A 19,039-nucleotide genomic window follows, 5' to 3' on the forward strand; every position below is an offset into this window, starting at 1 on the left:
AGGATAGTAAAGGACACAACCTCAGTGAATATAGAAAGTTGCAGGAGATAGGTGGAAAGGGAATTTCATTTGTGTGGGCCGAAGGCGGCTCAGTTTTGATGTTTATTCCAGAGGTTCTCAAAAAAGAGCTTCTGGTTCTCTGAGTTTCAAATGTTATATCGATGCAAAGCTGGAGTTTGGTTTTCTCTCTGTAAAATGATAACTGTTTCTAGTGGAGTGTTGGTCTCTTTAATAAGTGGTTGGAAATTCTCTACATCTGCCTAAACAGCAGAGCTTCCGTGTCTCACTGGAAGAGCTTTCTGCCCCTTGTTCTGAATTTATCCGGTCTTATTATGTTTTGAAAATAAATGCACAGGGACTTCCCTGGCGGTGCAGTGGTTAAGAATCCGCCTGCCAGCGCAGGGCACACGGGTTCGAGCCCTGTTCCGGGAAGATCCCACATGCTTTTAGAAACTAGAGCACGGAGAGAGTAAGGTCATATGAAATTTGAGATGCTAAATATTGTCATAGTTTAAGCAGTGTGAAGATTGTTGGAAGAAATTATTTGTCATTCATTCAAGCCATAAACATTTGATGAATGCTTGCAAAAAATAGAAAATAAAGAAACCTCTAGAGGCCGCAAGCCACAGCTACTGGAACCCACGTGCCTAGAGCCCATGCTCCGCAACAAGAGAAGCCACCGTATTGAGAAGCTGATGTACCACAAGGAAGAGTCGTCCCCGATCCCGCCAACTAGAGAAAGCGCACGTACAACAACGAAGACCCAGTGCAGACAAAAATAAATAAATAACTTGATACATGTATTTAAAAAAAATGCACAACAAAATTTCAGAGAAAGTTAACCTTTCTTAAAACTGTGTTCCTTTTGGTCTGTTTTTTTTTTTTTTTTTTTAAGTGTAGTGTCAGGAATTCCCTGGCATTTCAGGTGTTAGGACTCTGCGTTTCCACTAAGGCCTGTTTTTGATCCCTGGTCAGAGAACTAAGATCCTGCAAGCTGTGAGTCGTGGCCAGAAAAACAGCAAAGACAAAATAATCATACTTTAGCCATTAAACACAGTCAAGGACCTTTAGTTCCTCCTCAAGGGCTATCGAGTAATATTCTGAGCCATATCCTTTGAACAGCTTGGCAGAGACTGAAACCCCCAGAAGGTGGAAGAAATTAACTGCATGCTGCCCACAAGCACGTAGACCCCAGACCAGTTGGAACCAGAAGGCTGATGATGTTGGGTCCCCGTGACCTCACCACCAACCAATCAGAAGAATGTGCGTGAGCTGATCACGCACCCTGTAACCCTCTCTTCAACATGTAGCCACTTTCTCTTTTCCCTGTATAGTCCTCAAGCAAAACCTCAGGAGGGGACAGTTGGTTCTTCGGGACATGAGTCCACCTTCTCCCCTGGACTGCCGGCTTCCTCAATAAAGCTATCTTTCCGTTTACCCAACGCTTGTCTCTCAGTATAGGAGTCCTGAATGATGCAAGATGTGCCTCATCTTCTGTAGTTTTCTCTACATGAAAAATAATTCAGGAATCCTTTTCAGAGTTAAGCAATGTGGTTGGGTAATCACAACACCATTAAGCGACACCTCGCTGCACAGCAAAGAGGCAAAGCTGACTGGTAATGACCACGCACATCATGACTGTGGGAGGACTTTCATCTTTATTGTATTTTCCCAAAAGCTGCATTGCACGGTGCTCTTTAATAATCTAAAATAACATACAAACACGTTGAGACAAGTTAAAAAATTACGACTGAATTCCCACAATTCAATAATGAGAACTAAAAAAATAAAATTTATGCTTACAAGATTTGGGAGGAAATACCCACCTAGCTATAAGTAGAATGGGAATATTATGTAATATATAAAAGGTATATTATGTAATAGATAAAAATCTCTCTTGAAAATGTGAATAAAATTGTATATATGTGTAAATATAGGTGACATTTTCAAAATAAGCCTGTGAAAGTTAAGTCATCAGTCACGACCCTATGGCTCTCATTATATATTTTAAACTTTTTCTATCCTATTCTGAGTCCCTGCACTCCATCTTCAAATGCTTCTAGACCGGGGCAAACAAGTGTATAAAAAATGGGACCTCCAGTGGGACCTCAGGGGAGATTTGAATGAAATGATCTGAAAATTGGGGTGGTGACTTCCAAAAGGATGGAATCTGAGAAAAGCCTGTTTTCTTATTGTCCTGCCACAGACTCCTAGAAGCATGCCCCGCTCCTAGGAGTATGATATGAAAACTCTTCTCAGCTCATTCTAGAAGATGCTGGGTTCTTCGCGATTATCTGCACAAGAGGCTTTCTCCCTTCCTTCCTCACAGCTGTCATCACCGTCTGGAGTGCCCTCGTGTTGAACATCCTCATCTCTCCTGGGCTCTGTGATCTGGACGTAAGAGAAAGAGCAAGGATGTCAGATTTCAAAGTGGCAACTGTGCAGATATAAAGGTCTTCACATGCTTAGTCAACTCTAGCCAGAACTGAGGCTCCTTTATGATTGCAGTTTTATCTCAAATTCTCCATTCTGAACCCCAGTCCTGAGCCATTCATTGTTTTCACGTGTGATTCTTAGACTCTGGTGACCCTGACTCCAAAAACTACTGAATACACCTAAGGTCAGGCCCAGCAATCTGCTTCATAGCGAAGACCCCAGGTGATTCTGCTCAGGGTGCTGGCATTTGGAGAATGCAGCTTTAGTCTTAACTCACCTTGGTCCTTTGGCACCACTTCAATTCTGGACTTGGCACCACACTATAGACATCTCTGACAAGTCAACATCGTGGACCAGGAGACCTGATGCCGGATCCCTAACCCTGACGCTAACCCTGCATCCTAATGTCTATTTTATTATTAATTTTTCATTTATTTACTTATTTCCTTTATTTTATTTTTGGCTGCATTTGGTCTTCGTTGCTGCACGTGGGCCTTCTCTAGTTGTGGTGAGCGAGGAGTACTCTCCGTTTCTTCTCATGACGTTGGCTTCTCTTCTTGTGGAGCATGGGTTCTAGGCGCACAGGCTGAGTAGTTGTGGCTTGCGGGCTCTAGAATGCAGGCTCAGTAGTTGTGGCTCGTGGGCTCTAGAGCTCAGGTGCAGTAGTTGTGGCGCACGGGCTAAGTTTCTCCACGGCATGTGGGGTCTTCCCGGACCAGGTCTCGAACCCGTGTGCCCTGCGTTGGCAGGCGGATTCTTAACCACTCTGCCACCAGGGAAGTCCCTGGATCCTAATGTTTAAATAATACTCAGTCCTAAACTTGGTTAGTGTTACGGGCTGAATGTTTGTGTCCCCCAAAATTCTTATGTTGAAATCTTAAAATCTTAACCACTAAGGTGCTGGCATTAGGAGGTGGGGTGTTTGGGAGGTAGAGCCCTCATGAATGAGATTATTGGCCTTGTAAAAGAGACTGTGGGGTGTTCTTTATGAGCCACGCAGTCTGTAGTAGATAGGGCAGGTCGAATGGACTAAGACAGCTAGTTTGCAAGATTTAAGCCAAATGTTTGCTCAGTCCTCTGCGCACATCTAGAATTCTAATGTGTCAATTGTAATGAGCCATGCTGAAGATGGCATTCCTTAACCTTCGCTCGTTGTGAGAAACCCCCTTGACCGTAAACTTGAGGGGGAAAAGGTGAATTGTACAAGAGGAATCATTTGTCCAGAAGTGGTGATTCAGGGGAAATAAAGAGTCACAGGTCATCTGGCCATAAGCAATTTGAAAGTAAATTTGGATGAAAATAAAGACATTTACTTTGTTGTAGATGAATGCTAGAACCCATATCCCTGAGGGATGTAAGGCCAAAAATGAATGAAAAAGAGAAACTGGAAACACAGTATATGGAAGAAAATCACCGTCTCGTCAAAGCTGTTATTTGGACCCAGTTGCTTTGGGTGAAATGACTTCAGTGAGACCCATGCGTCTGGGATAAACTGGTTTCCCCGAGGTCTGGCGCCCACGGGCCCCGCGGTGCTGGTGTCTGTGTGTGGCTGTCAGTCCGTGGCTGGGCGCTGAGTTGGCATGTGGCTGCGTGCCCATCTGGCCCCCTTCACAGTGAGAGAGGTGATGTGGGTGCAGCAGTGGGATTCCTCCGATATCCTCAGTACACAACACGTCATTCTGCCGGCACCTTTGCGCACGCACGCAGACCTACCTTTGCGCAGGCCGATGACCTGAGGCCTGCGTGCTCCTGAGGCCCCTGGGGCAAGAGGGTGCGATCTCTTCCCCACACCCAGAGCTCTGGATCAAAAGCCTGGATCTGGAAAGAAAAACAGCCCCTGGCAATGAGGATGCCACTGCCTCCTGTAGCCCGGCCTCTGGTTCTTTCTCGTCCATCCCCAAGTCCCAAACCGAGTTCCCCGTGATCCCCCCCTCCTCTCCGGCCCTCCCTCTCCCCAAGACCGCCACAGCCCACCCACCTGCTCGCACTCTTCCCGAGTGACCCTCGTCTTCCAGCCCATGGAACGGGTGAACTGGGAACGCAGTTTGTGGAACAAGGGACGCTGGGAGCGGTTCTTTCCGTAGAGGAACGAAAAGATGGCTTGTTTGGGGGCCTGGTTGTCCTCTTCCATGTCGCTGGCCACATAGCTGGGGAAAGACATCAGGCCGCTGTCATCAGGACAGGAAGGGCCTCCACTTGAGATCAGCTTCCCAGGAAAGAGGCAGGCTGAACATCCTCACACGACCCACCCAGCCCTGCCCAGCGTCACCGTCACCGTCACCGAGAGCCGCCCAGTCATCAAGGAGGCACCGCCAGGCAGGACCTTCGGAAGGGTGCCTCTCACACCTTGAGGATGAGGACAAAATCCAACCCCCTGTTCCCTTCAACTTGTTTTATGTGCACACACCTCTCTCCCTATGTTGTAGGTACATGTACAGTTCCTGAGGGCAGGAGCTGATCTGATCTGTTTCTGCATTCATCCCTCTCCAACCAAATGACACATTTAGGGCTTGGTTCATATTGATGCATGAATTCAACAGCCTTTTGTGAATCTCTGTTCCCATCACCTCATATTCCCCGGCATGTAGGGTGTACTTTATAAGGTTTCATTAGATGAATGAATGAATGAATGAATGAACCTTTAATCTCATAGCCAAATGCAATACTGATGACCTCGAAGACTCACAGTAACGAACATTTGCAAAATGAAAAGAATTGTGCTGAGTGTTTTGGGAATGCAGTGACATTTTGACAAGACCTGCCTTCCACATTGTGTCCAGTCCAGTGGGACTGGGGAAGGGGAAGGGGGGAGATAAGAAATGACTATAATGCAAAGCATCACGTTATAATACGATTTTAACTCAAGTGCCTCCGGGATGCAGAAGTTAGGGAGATCAGGCATCGTGAAGGTTTTGGTGTTTGAACCCACTTTAAGGATAGGGTCATTTTCTTCAGATAAATGTGTGAGAAAGATACCTGGACAGAAAGCCCAATAGAAACTTAGAGGGCAGGGTATTTGGAAGGAACAGTGGAACACAGGAATAAAGTATCAGGACAGTGTGATGGAGATTGCAGAGAGAGTTGAATTCCAACCCAGAACTCTGGCCTTGATTTGGCACGTCATTAGCCAATGAAATTGTGTGAAGCGGTCAGACCTGTGTTTTGGGAGGATATTCAGGCAGATAGAGCCGACTGGCTTGGGAGACTTGGAAGAAACGTCAGTGGGGAGCATTTTACACCAGATCCGCGCTATGTGATAAGGGCCCGCCGATTGTGGCATTTGTCGTGCGAACGCAGAAACGGAAGATAATCACACTTGGTGCTGATGTGGGAAGACCCGAGACTGGAAAACCAGAACCGGAAACGTCTCAAGTCTGTTTACTCGGGGGCAGGATGGTGTCAGTTCTTTCTTCCTCTCCTCTTAGGAAGGTTTTGTGTTTTGCTTTGTTTCGTTCAGTGTTTTAATTGACATTAGGGTAGTTTGTTTTGACAGTGAATGGTATAAAAAACATAACTTTGTTTGAAAAAGAAACCACTGTACCGTAATCCTGTCATTTTCACACCAGAGTAAACGGTACAAAGGGGTTTAAAAAAAATAGATGAAAGGTCAGAGCCCCACGTCTCTCTCTCCGCCCTCCCAGGGTGTTGAATACTGATGGCGGGGATGGAGCAAGGTACTCACAGAGCTATGAAGAAATGGATTCTCTGGAATTGCCAGGGGAAGAACCCGGCCCGGCTAAAATAAGCTATCACCATCGACAGGAGATACTGATGGAAAGAGGGAGAAAAACGTAGGAGAGAGGTCACCTCCTGGAAGAGGAGAAAGAGTGGGAGGGAGAAAGGAGCAGGGGACGAGGAATGGGTGGTGCCACTTGGAGAGGAGACCCCCCATGTTGGGTGAGCCTGATTATTTGGGGAAGGGGAGAGGACAGAAGGTCAGAGTTTGCGACGCTCCAAGGATGGGAGGCTGTGGGTTTGAGGTTGTGGACTTAGGGCCACTGGCACTGGATTGTGTTTGATGAACCGGAGCCAAGGCGAGTCTCCAAGAGCTGAGTGGAGAGGGGACTTAGGCAGCAACTACCAAAGGGGCACACCTGGGGCTCAGATCCCAGAGGGGACCTCGAGGCCCCTGGAGGGAAGTGTTGACAAGGCATCAGGTTGGGTGGGAACTGGAAACGTGGGTGTAGAAAGCACCCCGTGCGCCCACCCAGGACAGGCGCTGGAGCTGGAATCCATCTCAGCGGGTGATTTACCTTGTCAGATACTTCCAGCCTTTTGTCCCAGGCAAGGAATTTCTTAACGACGGGATCCTCTGTGAAAAGAGGGCAGATGTTGCCAGTGGGAACAGGGCTGTCATGGGAGCATTGCAGAGCCAAGAGGGAGAACTGCGCTCCCCCCCGGGGAAATGCCAAGTTGTGGCCCAGGGTGAAGGTGATGGGAAGAGGGTATTGAAGACCATTCACTGTGGGAGGAAAGGGGGTGACTCCCCTTCTAGGGGGGCCAGTGACAGGGAGTGATGCCCCTTCATCATGCATTCACGTATCAGTGCAGAGGGCATCGAGTTACTCTCAGCCAGTTTCTCAGTTGAGAGTCTTGTTGGGGCGAAGATGGACTGTCAGCCCCCACCCCTCTGCCCCGCACCAGTAAGATTCAAAAGGCCAGTAAGAGCTAGAGTCTCAGGGGTACAGTTGAAGCCAAACAAACCTAACCCTGTATCATTTCTAAATCTAACCTCATCCTGCATCATTTACGTGTCCCCTGTGTCCTTTATTGCATCATTTACGTGTCCCCTGTATCCTTTATCCGTAGACAGTCCGCCAGGGACGGAGAGCGCACCAACTAGCAGGGAATTGTTTTCCACTGGAAAAGTGTAGTCATGGGAAGATTTGTTTCTTTGTTGTTCAAGTATAGGATTGGAGGGTGCTGGGCGAGGGGGCGGGTCCTTACCGAGCATCCTGTTGAAGACCTCGTGGTGCTCAGGCAGCACTGAAGACACCCGCTGTCGCTTCAGCTTCATCTTGAGCCCAATCAGCCACTCCACGACCCAGGTGTCCTGGGCCTCAGCGGCCGGGTCGCCCTCCACTTCCGCTCGGAACGCCACTGACCTCTTCCTCTTCCCGCCGGGGCGCTGAGGCGGGGAGGTGCAACCGGCCCAGGGGGCTGACGAAGGAGAAGAGACTACAGTATGACGCTCTCGTCTTGGGAATTCAGCCACTGGTGACCACCCAACCCCACCCCGACTCTGCCTCCCCCCTGAAGCACCCCCGTGCTTTCCAGTCTCACAGACCGCTGACCTTGCCCCAAGTCATCTTTCCATCTTTCTCTGTCCATATCTACCGATCCCTCCCCTGACTCCTGTTGTCATTTTTCCAGCTTGCTGTCCTCGAAACTCTTTCTCATGGTAGATAATTTCTCCCACCAGGAGAAAAAAAAAAAAAAAAAAACCCTCCCCTTGTTTCCTCTCTTCCCTTCTCTCATCCTTGGATCTCGTCTCCTAACCGTCTTTCTTGCTCCCCAGGTGTTCCGTGTCCCCAGCTCCTGTGCTCTCCTCCCTCAATCCCTGGCTTTCCGAATGTCTCCTTTCTTTCATAGGCACCTTTTGTGGGGGCTCTTTCCCGACCTCTGTACCCATTCCTCCTTACCGGTCAAGCCTCTGAAATTCCTTCTCGTGCCAGCTCCCTCACCTGACGGTCCTGGGATTTCTTCATAGACAGTCACCTCCAGGGGGTACCCTGAGGAGCTGGACTGGCAGGTCTCCTCCTCAGCCTGGGAACTCGGTGGAAGATTGTCCATGATGTCTCCCAAACTCTTCCCTTCCTCGAAGCCTAGACTCTGCTTTGTCCCAACTCTTGTTCTGGACTTGGGCTAAACACGAGTGGTCGTCCCTTCTCCAAGCTGCGGGGCAACTGGCAGTGGTGAGAAGCTCTGGCGAGATGCTATTGTCTACTACTGTTGCCGAGCACCACGGAGTCTGGTCCTTCCAATCAGGAAGGTCGGAAGCCTCTGATGTCATCATCCGTCATTCCAACCTGGCAAGCAGTTTGAAGGAAATCACAAGTAACTGTCAGACCTATGTGTGCACTTGTCCCAGAGATCAGGGGTAAACGGTATCTCCTGCCAGTGACCCAACCTCTGCCCGTCCTCCAAAACCCCCCTCAAGGTGTCCGGACCCCGCTTTACCGCTTCCCAGCAGGTGAGCTGTCCTGTCCTCTCCCTGCTGGACTCTCCCCATCCCGCCCATTCCTTTTCCACGGGCTGGTGGGAGAGTGGGGAGAGGGACGAGGAGACTTAGGGGAAGCAGCAACGGTTCAGCCTTATAAGAGTGAGATAAGGATGTCAAAAAATATCCCAGGTACATTGACTCACTGGATTAAAAAGTTACGTTAAAACATGGAATTTTGCGAAGCTCTTCTGCTCAGTGTTTACTGGCACTGTGTTCAGAATTCTGTAGTGGAGGAGCACACGTCCACTACCCTCAGGCACCTTTGAGCCCAAGAGGCATTTTGAGCAGCTAAAATCATACGGAACTACACGTGCTCACGCACCCTTCAACGGGTGTCTACAGACAGACACACACACACACACACACACACAAAGGGCACCTTTGGATTTCACAAAGTCCATGGATTGTCCAAAGCCTGCCCCTCGATTCCAATTAAGAAGTTCTCGTCTACTTATCAAAATTTTGAGAATGTAGTATCACTGTTGTCCCAGAGATTTCACTACCTGAATAAAAATGTCACATGTACAAAAAGCCTTAATGGGAAAATCTCCAGTTCAAGACAGGTGATTTTTCTATGAGGGTAGGAAGTACACGGTAGCCGAGATGCAGAGAAGAAAATAGCCAACTCAGGATCAAGCAGTGTCACTGGAAGCTTCTTCTGAACTTCCCAACTCATGCTTCCACTCATCGCCTGGAGGTCTGAGTCTTGCTTTTCCTTCCTCCCTCCCTCCCTCCTCCCTTCTCTCTCTTTTTTTATTGTGATAAAATTTGCATTCCATGAAATTTGCCCATTTTAAGGGTACAGTTGAGTGACATGAAGAATTCACATTGTTGGGTTTCCCTGGTGGCACAGTGGTCAAGAATCCACCTGCCGATGCAGAGGACACGGGTTCGAGCCCTGGTCCGGGAAGATCCCACATGCCGCGGAGCACCTTAGCCCGTGCGCCACCAGTACTGAGCCCGCAAGCCATAACTCCTCAGCCCGCGAGCCACAACTACTGAGCCCGTGCGCCTAGAGCCCGTGTTCCGCCGTAAAGAGAAGCCACCGCAATGAGAAGCCCGTGCACTGCAGCGAAGAGTAGCCTCCGCTCGCTGCAACTAGAGAAAGCCTGCGCACAGCAAAGACCCAACGCAGCCAAAAATAAGTAAAACAAAAATCTTAAGAACAAAAATAAAGAATTCTCATTGTTGTGCAACCATCCCCACTATCCGTCTCCAGAATGTTTTCATGCTGTCAAACTGAAACTCTGTCCCCATTGAACACTGACTCCCCATCCCCCCCCAGCCCCTGACACCCACCCTTCCACTTTCTGTCTCCATGAATTTGACCCCTCTGGGGATCTCTCCGAAGTGGAATCATGTAACATTTGTCCATTTGTATCTGGCCTATCCACTTAGCATAATGTCTTCAAGTGTCCTCCGTGTGGTAGCCTGTGTCAAAATTTCCTTCCTAGACCCCAAAGCCAGTGTGGACAGTACATAGTGAGTGAGAAGGAAATAAAACCCTGGGTCTGAAGAAGTTCAGATGTATGCCAAGTGCAGTGGGAAACCAGTGAATGAGAGGTGTCGAGATCCAGTTGCACTGAAATGGAAACAATTGATGTTGGCTGCTGTAGAAATGGATGGGGTGGGGATTCAGCAAGAGTGGAAGTCGGGAGCCCCAGATACGGTTAGGAATTTGGCGTGGTAGTGCAGGAAGACGATGTCTGAGGAGATGGAGTGAAGTCAACAGGTTCCATATATTTGGAGGGAGAATCAGCAGGGCTCATCGGGGGATCAGATTGGGGGGAGGTAGCGGGGCGGTATTTCTGTTTACTCTGTGTGCACGTGTGTGCTGAGACTTAACTGTGTCTACAAAGAAACACTAACCTTTCCTCTTATAAGTGGAATTGTTAAATTTTCACTGCTTATACAAAGAAATGTCAAACAATCATTGAGAAATACATAAATGCTCTTTCTATCAATTAGAAACTTTCCTTCCTGTTTGTGGATGAATAATATCTGTTGTATGAATATACACACTACATTTTCTTTATCCATTCATCTGTCAATGAACGCTTGGGTTGTTTCCACATTTTGGGTCTGAGTCTTGCTTTTGAATTATTGTTTGGACTTTGAGGAGAAGTATCTCTGTTGTTCAGGATGTGCCCAGAGTTTTAATTTGTCTTTTGATCACTTACATATTTCTAATTAGCCCAAGCAATGCATACATAGAGTCAAATCAGTTCCTCCAAGGTGCAGGGACTGAGTGTCTCTTTGGTTTGCACTCGTGGACTTCCTGAGATGTTCTAGGTCTCAGAGGCCATGCAAAGAGCGTCTGAGGTCCTCCAGAGCTGCCACAGCCCGGCTCTCCTCAGGGTCCGCACTGCTGGGAAAAGCACTGCTGCTTGAGGACCTGTGTCCCTCTGCTGTAGACGTTCCATCGTTAGGAGGCAAATGAGTTCAGATTTGCATTCGTCGTGCTTTCAACCATCACCGCTGACTGGGTCCTTGTATAACAGAATAGAAGTTCACTCTCCCTCTTCCTTAACAGGCTTTCAAATCTTAGAAGGTTGGTATTCTGTCCCCGTGAAAATTTCTCTTGTATACTGTGAAATACCCTGATTGCTTTATCTAGTCTTCAGATCTGGATTTGCATAATCCCACCCCACCTCACCTTGTCCAAATGTGGTACAGTCGGGTGGGACCCATCTTAAGATGTGTTGGTATGTTGTCCCAAAACGGCGTAAACAGCCCAGATCAAATCTGATGTTGTAAGTGAGCAGGACCTTGTGTGGCCTTCCTGGGACGGATTCTCTCCATGTCTTCTGCCTGCTTCTTGTCTTTAGAAAATTTTAGCCTCCTAGCCTTCCCTGAGTTCTAAACGGACAATTTAATCAGAGAAGGCAGAGAGTGCAAAAAGAAAGGAAATGAGTCCAAAACGACCAAATAATACTAGTGTAGCCGTTAAACAAAGCCAAGGACCTTTCCTTCTTCCTCAAGGGCTATAGATACTGTTCTGAGCCTCGTCCTTGGAGCTGTTTTGCAGAGACTGAAGCCCCCAGCAGGTGGAAGAAGTTAACTGCATGCTGCCCACAAGCACGTAGACCCCAGACCAGCTGGAACCAGAAGGTTGATGTTGACCTCAAGTTACCTCACCACCAACCAATCGGAAGAATGTCCACAAGCTGACCACACACCCCTCAACCTCCCCTCCCTCACCCCACTCTTTTGTAATTCACTTTAAACATTTTTTAAATTTTATTTGGGGACTATAGTTGATTTACGATGTTCTGTTAGTTTCCGGTGTACAGCAAAGTGATTCAGTTTTATGTACACAGATATCTTTTCTTTTTCAGATTGTTTTCCCATTTAGGTTATTACAAAATTTTGTGTTTTTTTTCGTCGCGCTCTGTGGCTTGCAGGATCTCAGTTCCCTGACCAGGTATTGAACCCGGGCCATGACCGTGAAAGACCAGAATCGTAACTTCTGCGCCAGCAGGGGACTCCCTAGGTTAATAGAGAATATTGAGTAGAGGTCCCTGTGCTATACAGGGGGTCCTCGTTGATTGCCTGTTTTATATATAGTTGTGTGTATACGTTAGTCCCAACCTCCTGTTCTATTCCTCTCCCCCCCATTTCCCCTTTGGTAACCATAAGTTTGTTTTCTATGTCTGTGAGTCTGTTTCCGTTTTGTAAAGAAGTTCATTGGTATCATTGTTTTAGATTCCACATAGAAGTGATATCATATGGTATTTGTCCTTCTCTGTCTGACTTCCTTCCCTTAGTATGATAATCTCTAGGTCCATCCATGTTGCTGCGAATGGCATTATCTCGTTCTTTTTTATGGCTGAGTAGTATTCCATCGCATGTATGTACCACGTCTTCCTTATCCATTCCTCTGTCGATGGACGTTTAAGTTGCTCCCATGTCTTGGCTATTGTAAATAGTACTGCTATACATATTGGGGTGCATGTGTCTTCTTGAATTATGGTTTTCTCTGGGCATATGTCCAGGAGTGTGATTGCTGGGTCGTACGGTAGCTCTAGCTTTAGTGTTTGGAGGAACCTCCACACTGTTCTCCATAGTGGCGGCACCAGTGTACATTCCCACCAACAGCCTCACCCCATCTGTAAACACCTTTCCCTGAAAGCCATTGGGGAGTGGGGGCCTTCTGAGCCCTAGATACCTGGACCCCTTGCTTGTTGCCCTGCCATAAACGCGGCACTTTCCTTCACCGTGACCCGGTGTCAGTAGATTGGCTTTAGTGCGTGCGGGCGAGTGGACCCAAGATTGGTTCAGTAACAGCGTGTTTGGAGACAAGCAAAACTATCACCTCTCCTCCTCTCTTTTCCTCCTGTGGATGCAGTTTAATATAACAACGGCTGTAGCTCTAGTGCAGAAATATCAGGAGAGTGAAACACAAGTGCTTCGTCAATACAATCCTTTCGGCATGAGAGTCACGTGGAGAAAATATTACAACACAGATGCCTGGACCCGGCCTCACAGATTCTAATTCCACAGCACTGAGCTAGGGCCTAATTTTAACTTTCTCAAGTGACATGCTTCAGATTTGGATATCTCTGGGTGGGATGTGCCACCAGGCTGGTTGCATTAGGGGGGCTTCAAGGTGTCGTTGAATGAAATAAGGAGGGAGGTGAACCGTGACCTGGATTTCACCCAGGCATCCTCTGGCAGGGCTGTGGCCAGGCCATGGGTCCACAGCTGAGCGGACGTCTGTGTCAGCCTCCAATCCTCCTGCCAACGCGTCCGTGACAACCCCTCCAGCAGCCTGGTGCTGCCGTGGATAAGGAGCCCTGGGATCGGAGTTCAGCCCAGGCACCTACCTGGTACATGCATAGTGCATGTGCTGGTGAGGAAACCGCCCTCTCCACCGGGAAGCCTGGAGCACATCCTCCCGTACAGCCCTCTGAGGGGACCAACCCTGCTGACACCTTGATCTCAGACTTCCAACCTGCGTAAATGTAGGACAGTGCATTTGTGTTGCTTAAGCCCGCCACTTTGTCATACTTGGTGACGCAGCCAAGCAAACTGCTACGACCTGTATTTTCAATAAGAAGGAATTCACATGGTATGGTCGCTTTCCTGCTTCCCCTGCCTTTATTTTTTTATTTTTATTTTTAAAAAAGTATTATTTTCTCTTAGGCTGTGTCGTGTCTTAGTTGCGGCACACGGGCTTAATTGCCCCGTGGCGTGTGGGATCTTAGCTCCCGGACCAGGGTTGCCGGGCTTCGAACCCGCGTGCCCTGCATTAGAAGGCAGATTCGGTAAAACTGGAACACGAGGGAAGTCCCTCCCCTGCCTTCAAATTAAGACGTGTTGCTGAACTTCAAAGAAGAACCTGTCCTTTTCTGTTAGATTAGAAACCTGAGTTTTCTTCTTAAATGTTGCGTTTCCCGGTTGTGGTAGATGTGTTAGTGTTGACAAAAATGGCTGAGAGACTTGAAGAGGAAAATGATTTTACAAATCCTGAAGATGGGTGCCAGTTATCGTGATAAAATTGCTATGTTAAGAGACCAAAAATAAACAGGAGAAAACACAGGTAAGTACTTAGGAAAGGCCGGATGGGAAAGGCTTCTTCAAGTACAGTGTCAAAGCAGATGAAAAGTATGAAGTGAAAGTGACAGATTTGAACACAACATATTTTTTAAGTGTCTGTATAAGAGAATGTGAGAGTAAAAAGTTAAAAAGATAAAGAACAGGGATTGACAGATACACACTTGTATATGTAAAATAGATAAACAGTGATGACCTAGTGTATAGCACAGGGAACTATGTTCAATACCTTGTAATAACCCATAATGGAAAAGAGGCTGAAAAAGCATACATATATTCTCACATAAATACATGTAACCGAATCAGTTTGCTGTACACCTGAAACATTGCAAACCAAATATACTTCAGTAAAAATAGAGAACTGACAAAATAGGGGAAATATCTGTAGTTAATAGAGATGCAGATCCACAAGGAGAAAGCTTTGTACTGTAAGGATCCGTATATATGAGGAGATCCTAAGGAAAGCAAAGTAAAAGGTGGCCGTTGTTGCTTCTGGTCAAGGTGAAGTCGCAGGGTCCAGGTTTACTCTCCGAACTTAAAACAGCTTTAAAAAGGGGGAAATGTATGAAATGACTGTTTTTCGCCTTTTGGAGAGAGGGGTGAGTCGTGAGGGACATCAGCTCACTGCTGGACATCCTATTCATTGGGATGACTCCGTACTTTTATTCCCTTTTTTAGAGCATTTCCTCAAGACAACTGGTAATAGAAATACTTGCAGAGAGTGTCCAGGGCAGAGTACAGGGCAGGGGGCTGGGGAGCCCAGCATGTCCCTGGGCTGAAGGGATAGAGTGAGGTGTTGAGGTGGGCACAGCAGCTGGGGTTCACAGGCCACCGCAGTGTTCTGCTGAGACCCGGTCGGTGCACGTGGGTGAGGTGAGAACTGGAGGCCTGGTGGTAGGCTGATGGGCGCACTGCCCACCCACGGTGCTTCCAAGCAAGGTACTCCATGTTGCTGACGTCTTTACGTGGTGAAAATGGAAAAGGCGAGAAATGCGCCCTGGAGGTTTGCCAGGCTCAGGCTCAGAGCAGGCGTGGTTGCTGTCATTCCCACACTGGCAGCATTTCATCGGTGAGAATTCAGGCAGAGGCCACAGTGAACAGCAGCAAGAACCGGAAGAGACCATTCCTGGCTCTAAGCAGCCACTTCCAAGCGCAATTTTGGAGAAGCACGCATTTTGTGCAGGATTAATTTAATGTGGCAGTTCAGCTGGGGAAATCAGGAATGGGTTATGTGCTTATTCATTTGGCCAAATCATCACTTCTCATTTCCGTTTTTAGAGGATTTCCTCAAGACGCTTGTAATATAAATAGTTCCTCTGTCCCTTTCATAAGTATCTAAATCTTTTTAAAAGCTAAATCAGTCTCTTGCCATCATTACAACCCAGGAATGTCTTTGTTAAGGACCTGAGAGCTATCTTCTTTATCTCTCTGTCACCGGGGGAGTTTAGGGTAGGTGTTAAGCACTTTGCTCTGAGCTGTAAGTACCTGCTTGTCCTAGAGGTAGGAGCAGTTGTCTTTCTCCTTTGGGTAAAGGGTATTAACTAGCATGGACAGCCACCGAGATTACCATGTGAATTTAGGATATTCTGTGAAAGAATGTATGCCATTTTTATGGTGTTGTCAAGTCTTTTCACGGGAGACAAGTTCCCCCCCGTTTATCTTGAGAACATGTATGCAACAGATATTATCTGCTGAGGTTTAAAAAAAAAAGTGAGGTTGATTTCATTTGCACAAACATTAGTGCTTCGCCTGTGGTGCACAACACAGTCTGGTTTAATGGTTATTCAACAGTAAAACCGTTTTCTTTACGTCTACATTTGTGGAGAGGATTTTCTCGGTTGGGGGGAGATTTTTTTTTATTTTGTTAATTACTTACGTAATTAATTAATGGGACTGCACTGCGCAGCATGCGGGATCTTAGTTCCCCAACCAGGAATCAAACGCGTACCCCCTGCAGTGGAACCTAGGAGTCTGAACCACCGTACCGCCAGGGAAGTCCCTGGAGATTTTATTTTTAACTTTTCCCCAACAGCTTTTAAGGAACAGTTGGCAAAGAACAGTTATATTATTTCACCCCCAAAATAGTGATAAATCATTACCCTTATGATCCCAATTTTGAAAAATGGTATTTTTACCTTACATAAACAGTATCCTCTTTAAGAGGTAAGATCCCTGGTATCTGATTTTCGTACAGTTTTTATCGCGTTGGTTGCGTAAACAGTTACAATTTCTATTTTCTTTTCTTTCCGTGGGTAATATTAGTTTGTATCATGGCTGGGCATTTATTGTATCCTAGGATTTGAAGGAAAGTTGTAGCGTTTCAGTTAAGCGAACGTGATACACTCCTTCCCCTCTCCTGGCGGTGGGGGAATCTCAGATGTAACCCGAAATGTCTCAGGGCAGGGAAAGGACCAGGGACCCTGGAGGCCATCACACAGCCCCCGCTTGAGGCCACAGGTTTCCTTGATCCCTACTAGGAGTGAAGACAAATGGGCAATTGAGTCCCTGGTCCAGACGGCCCACCGTCGCAGCCCAGCAGCTCCTCACTGCCAGAAGACATGAAGACATTTAAGTCGCTCACTAAGTGGACGGCGCGGAGACTTCTGGGAAATAGAGTCTTGGTACTTGTTTCCCTCTCCGGTCGGGCTGCAGGCGGACTTCCGGCGTTCTCCTGCGCAGGTGCGCCTCACGGTTTCTGAGGGTTGGCGCACGCGCGCCGTCGCCGCGCCGCCCTTGCTTCCTGTGCGTGCGCAGGTCGGCTATGGTCGTCGTTCCGTCGTTTTGCCCTGTTGCCGAACATTTCGGCGCTTGCGGGGCTGGACGCCGTCCGTCCCGGCCGGCAGCAAGTCCGAGCCGTGTGTGCGGGCGAGGGTTCGCGCAGGCCGGGCGGAGGCTGGAAGTGGGACCCCCGAGCTCGAGCTGCGGAGCCCGCGGCCTGGGCCGGAGTGGCCGAGCGGCCGGCGGCGGTGCAGTGCCCGACCGTCTGCAGCGCGCGGCATAGCGTGGTCCCGGGAGAGAGGTGGGCCTGAAGGGAGCTTGTGCCGTAGGCCCAGAGCCGACTCCTCGGGCCCAGTGGCCTCGGGAAGCGGAGCGGAGGGACCCCGAGAGAGGAGCTCGCCGGAGGAGCAGCTCCCGGACCGGAGCCTCGGGAGCCCGGGGAGGGTCAGGGAGTCTCGATGGGGTTGGTGCCTCTGCGTGCCTGCAGGCGGTTGTGGACCCTGCGGCCCTTGCAGAGCGGGGCTTGGGGTCCCGCGGTAGTGCGATCGGGACGGTTTGACCGCTTCTCGGAGGTGGAGGGGCCGGGCTGGAGGGCAGGGCCGGCTACTCCGGATGGGGCTCCCCTGGGACTTGTGACCTCCGGGTGTTCTGGGGGAGCAGGGGCCACAGACTCACCCGGGACGTGTCACGTCCTCCCCTCCGTCCAACCCCGATACTCCACGTCCTGTTGTCGCCGTGTCGGCATCTCGCACGTGTCTCTCAAGGCGCGTCACCACCTTGGTTGTCTAATCTAAGCGTCCGCTGCCCCCCTCGGTTGTTCCCTGTGGATTCGCACAGTGTAATCGGTGCAGGATGAGTCTGCAAGGCTTCTGTCCTGCTGCGTCGGTTGAGGAAGGAAGAGATTGGGCCTGAGAAGGGAGATGACTTGTCCTAGATCCTCACCGGGTATGCACGTGCGGTCGCTACCAGGAATCTAAACTACTGGGGCAGGTGTTCTGTCCACTTAAAGTCAGTTTTAATAAAAGTGCTTTTTGAGCGTCGCACTTAAGTTTGTAAAGTTTGTACAAATAATTGAAAGACTGAAACGTACCTGAGTGTGTCCTTTTATTCTGGGTATCCTGTGGATTTCCTGATCTAAGTTGTTAACAGACTTAGAAGAGTTAAACTATATGCGTTTTTTAATTTCATATTTAATGACGGAGGTTTATTTTAGTAGGACTCAATGTACACTCGCTGCTGAAAAAAAAGTATCCCCTCAGGTACCGCAGCCACGTGGGAGTTACAGACCTGAGGGTAGTTGCTCCCTCCTCATTCTAACAGGCCCTTCTGAAGATGAAATGGTGGGTCTCCCACAGGTGTGTCTTGTCGAGCTCGGGCGGGTGCTTGTGCAACCCCGAGCCGCTTCAGTCGTAGCTTCACTCCTGCGTTTTCCTTCTGCAGGTCCACCTCCACTGTCACAGTCCTGCACGGTGTTCCAAGAGCAGCGGAAAATGAATCAGCCCCTGGTGAGTTTTGCTGTTTACTTATTTACCTGCTGCTGTTCTTGTGTGATAACAGCTTGATGGTCTTGGTTCTGCCCCTCCCCGGAACCTGATCTGGTTGAGGTGACCTGGCATCCAGCATACAAACCAGTGGAGATTTGCCAGGCGTCACCTCAGACCACTGTCGCCTTCGCATCTGCAGAGTCTGCTATGTTGGTTCCTGTGACAGATCTCTCCTTGCTTTCTTCCTGACTGATTCTTTCTTCCCCCCTCTTAATGTGTTGTCTTTTCACTCTTGGTTCATGCCTCTTCAACCTGTCTGATCTCACCTTGTGGTGCTTTTCACTTCCAGCTCTGTCAGTTCTCCCAGCTGGACCAGATAGATGCCTCTGTCCAGCCACTTGCCAGCATCTCTATGGAGTTTGTCCAAAGAGCACCTCAAATTGCTAGATCCAGTAGATCCAAGAATGATTATTTACAGCTCCCCCGCCCCTTGCCTTCTCCTTTTGTCCCTGGCGGCTCATCGTTGCATCGTCTAGCCTGTCACCCTACCCAGAAAAATGGGTTCATTCTGAAGTCCTTCTCCATCCTCTGTTACCACGTTGTAGTATTAGGCTTGTTAATG

The 19,039-nt window shown here is 48.6% G+C and overlaps 2 protein-coding genes across 3 annotated transcripts in view; one reads left to right on the forward strand and one right to left on the reverse strand.

The window, feature by feature from the left end:
• Positions 1 to 3,143: 3,143 nt before the first annotated feature.
• LOC112399863 (speedy protein E4-like) lies at positions 3,144 to 8,229 on the reverse strand. The gene is made up of 5 exons (XM_024745264.1): positions 8,121 to 8,229; positions 7,384 to 7,743; positions 6,690 to 6,748; positions 6,119 to 6,204; positions 3,144 to 4,583 (listed from the first exon to the last, which is right to left on the reverse strand). The coding sequence occupies exons 1-5, from the start codon at positions 8,227 to 8,229 to the stop codon at positions 4,241 to 4,243; spliced, it is 957 nt and encodes a 318-aa protein (XP_024601032.1). The 3' UTR covers positions 3,144 to 4,240.
• An 8,626-nt stretch (positions 8,230 to 16,855) lies between these two features.
• Positions 16,856 to 19,039, forward strand: part of ZNF12 (zinc finger protein 12) — an 11,367-nt gene continuing 9,183 nt past the window's right edge. Inside the window, exons 1-2 of one of the 2 annotated variants that reach the window (XM_024745295.1) lie at positions 16,856 to 17,234; positions 18,374 to 18,438. In XM_024745295.1, the coding sequence (XP_024601063.1) occupies positions 18,424 to 18,438 (15 nt within the window). In that variant the 5' untranslated portion in view covers positions 16,856 to 17,234; positions 18,374 to 18,423. The remainder of the gene's footprint in view (positions 17,235 to 18,373; positions 18,439 to 19,039) is intronic. The other variant, XM_024745296.1, reaches the window with a different exon arrangement.

The sequence above is a fragment of the Neophocaena asiaeorientalis genome, unplaced genomic scaffold (genome assembly GCF_003031525.2).
Source record: "Neophocaena asiaeorientalis asiaeorientalis breed wild unplaced genomic scaffold, Neophocaena_asiaeorientalis_V1.1 scaffold461, whole genome shotgun sequence".
Lineage (NCBI taxonomy): Eukaryota > Metazoa > Chordata > Mammalia > Artiodactyla > Phocoenidae > Neophocaena > Neophocaena asiaeorientalis.

Coding starts and splice junctions, on each gene's coding strand:
- LOC112399863 (XM_024745264.1), bottom strand. CDS start 8,229: ATGGACAATCTTCCACCGAGTTCCCAGGCTGAGGAGGAGACCTGCCAG. Junction 6,749..7,383: donor GGTCTTCAACAGGATGCTCG/GTAAGGACCCGC, acceptor CTCTTTTCACAG/AGGATCCCGTCGTTAAGAAA. Junction 4,584..6,118: donor ATCCATTTCTTCATAGCTCT/GTGAGTACCTTG, acceptor GTCTTTCCCCAG/CTATGTGGCCAGCGACATGG.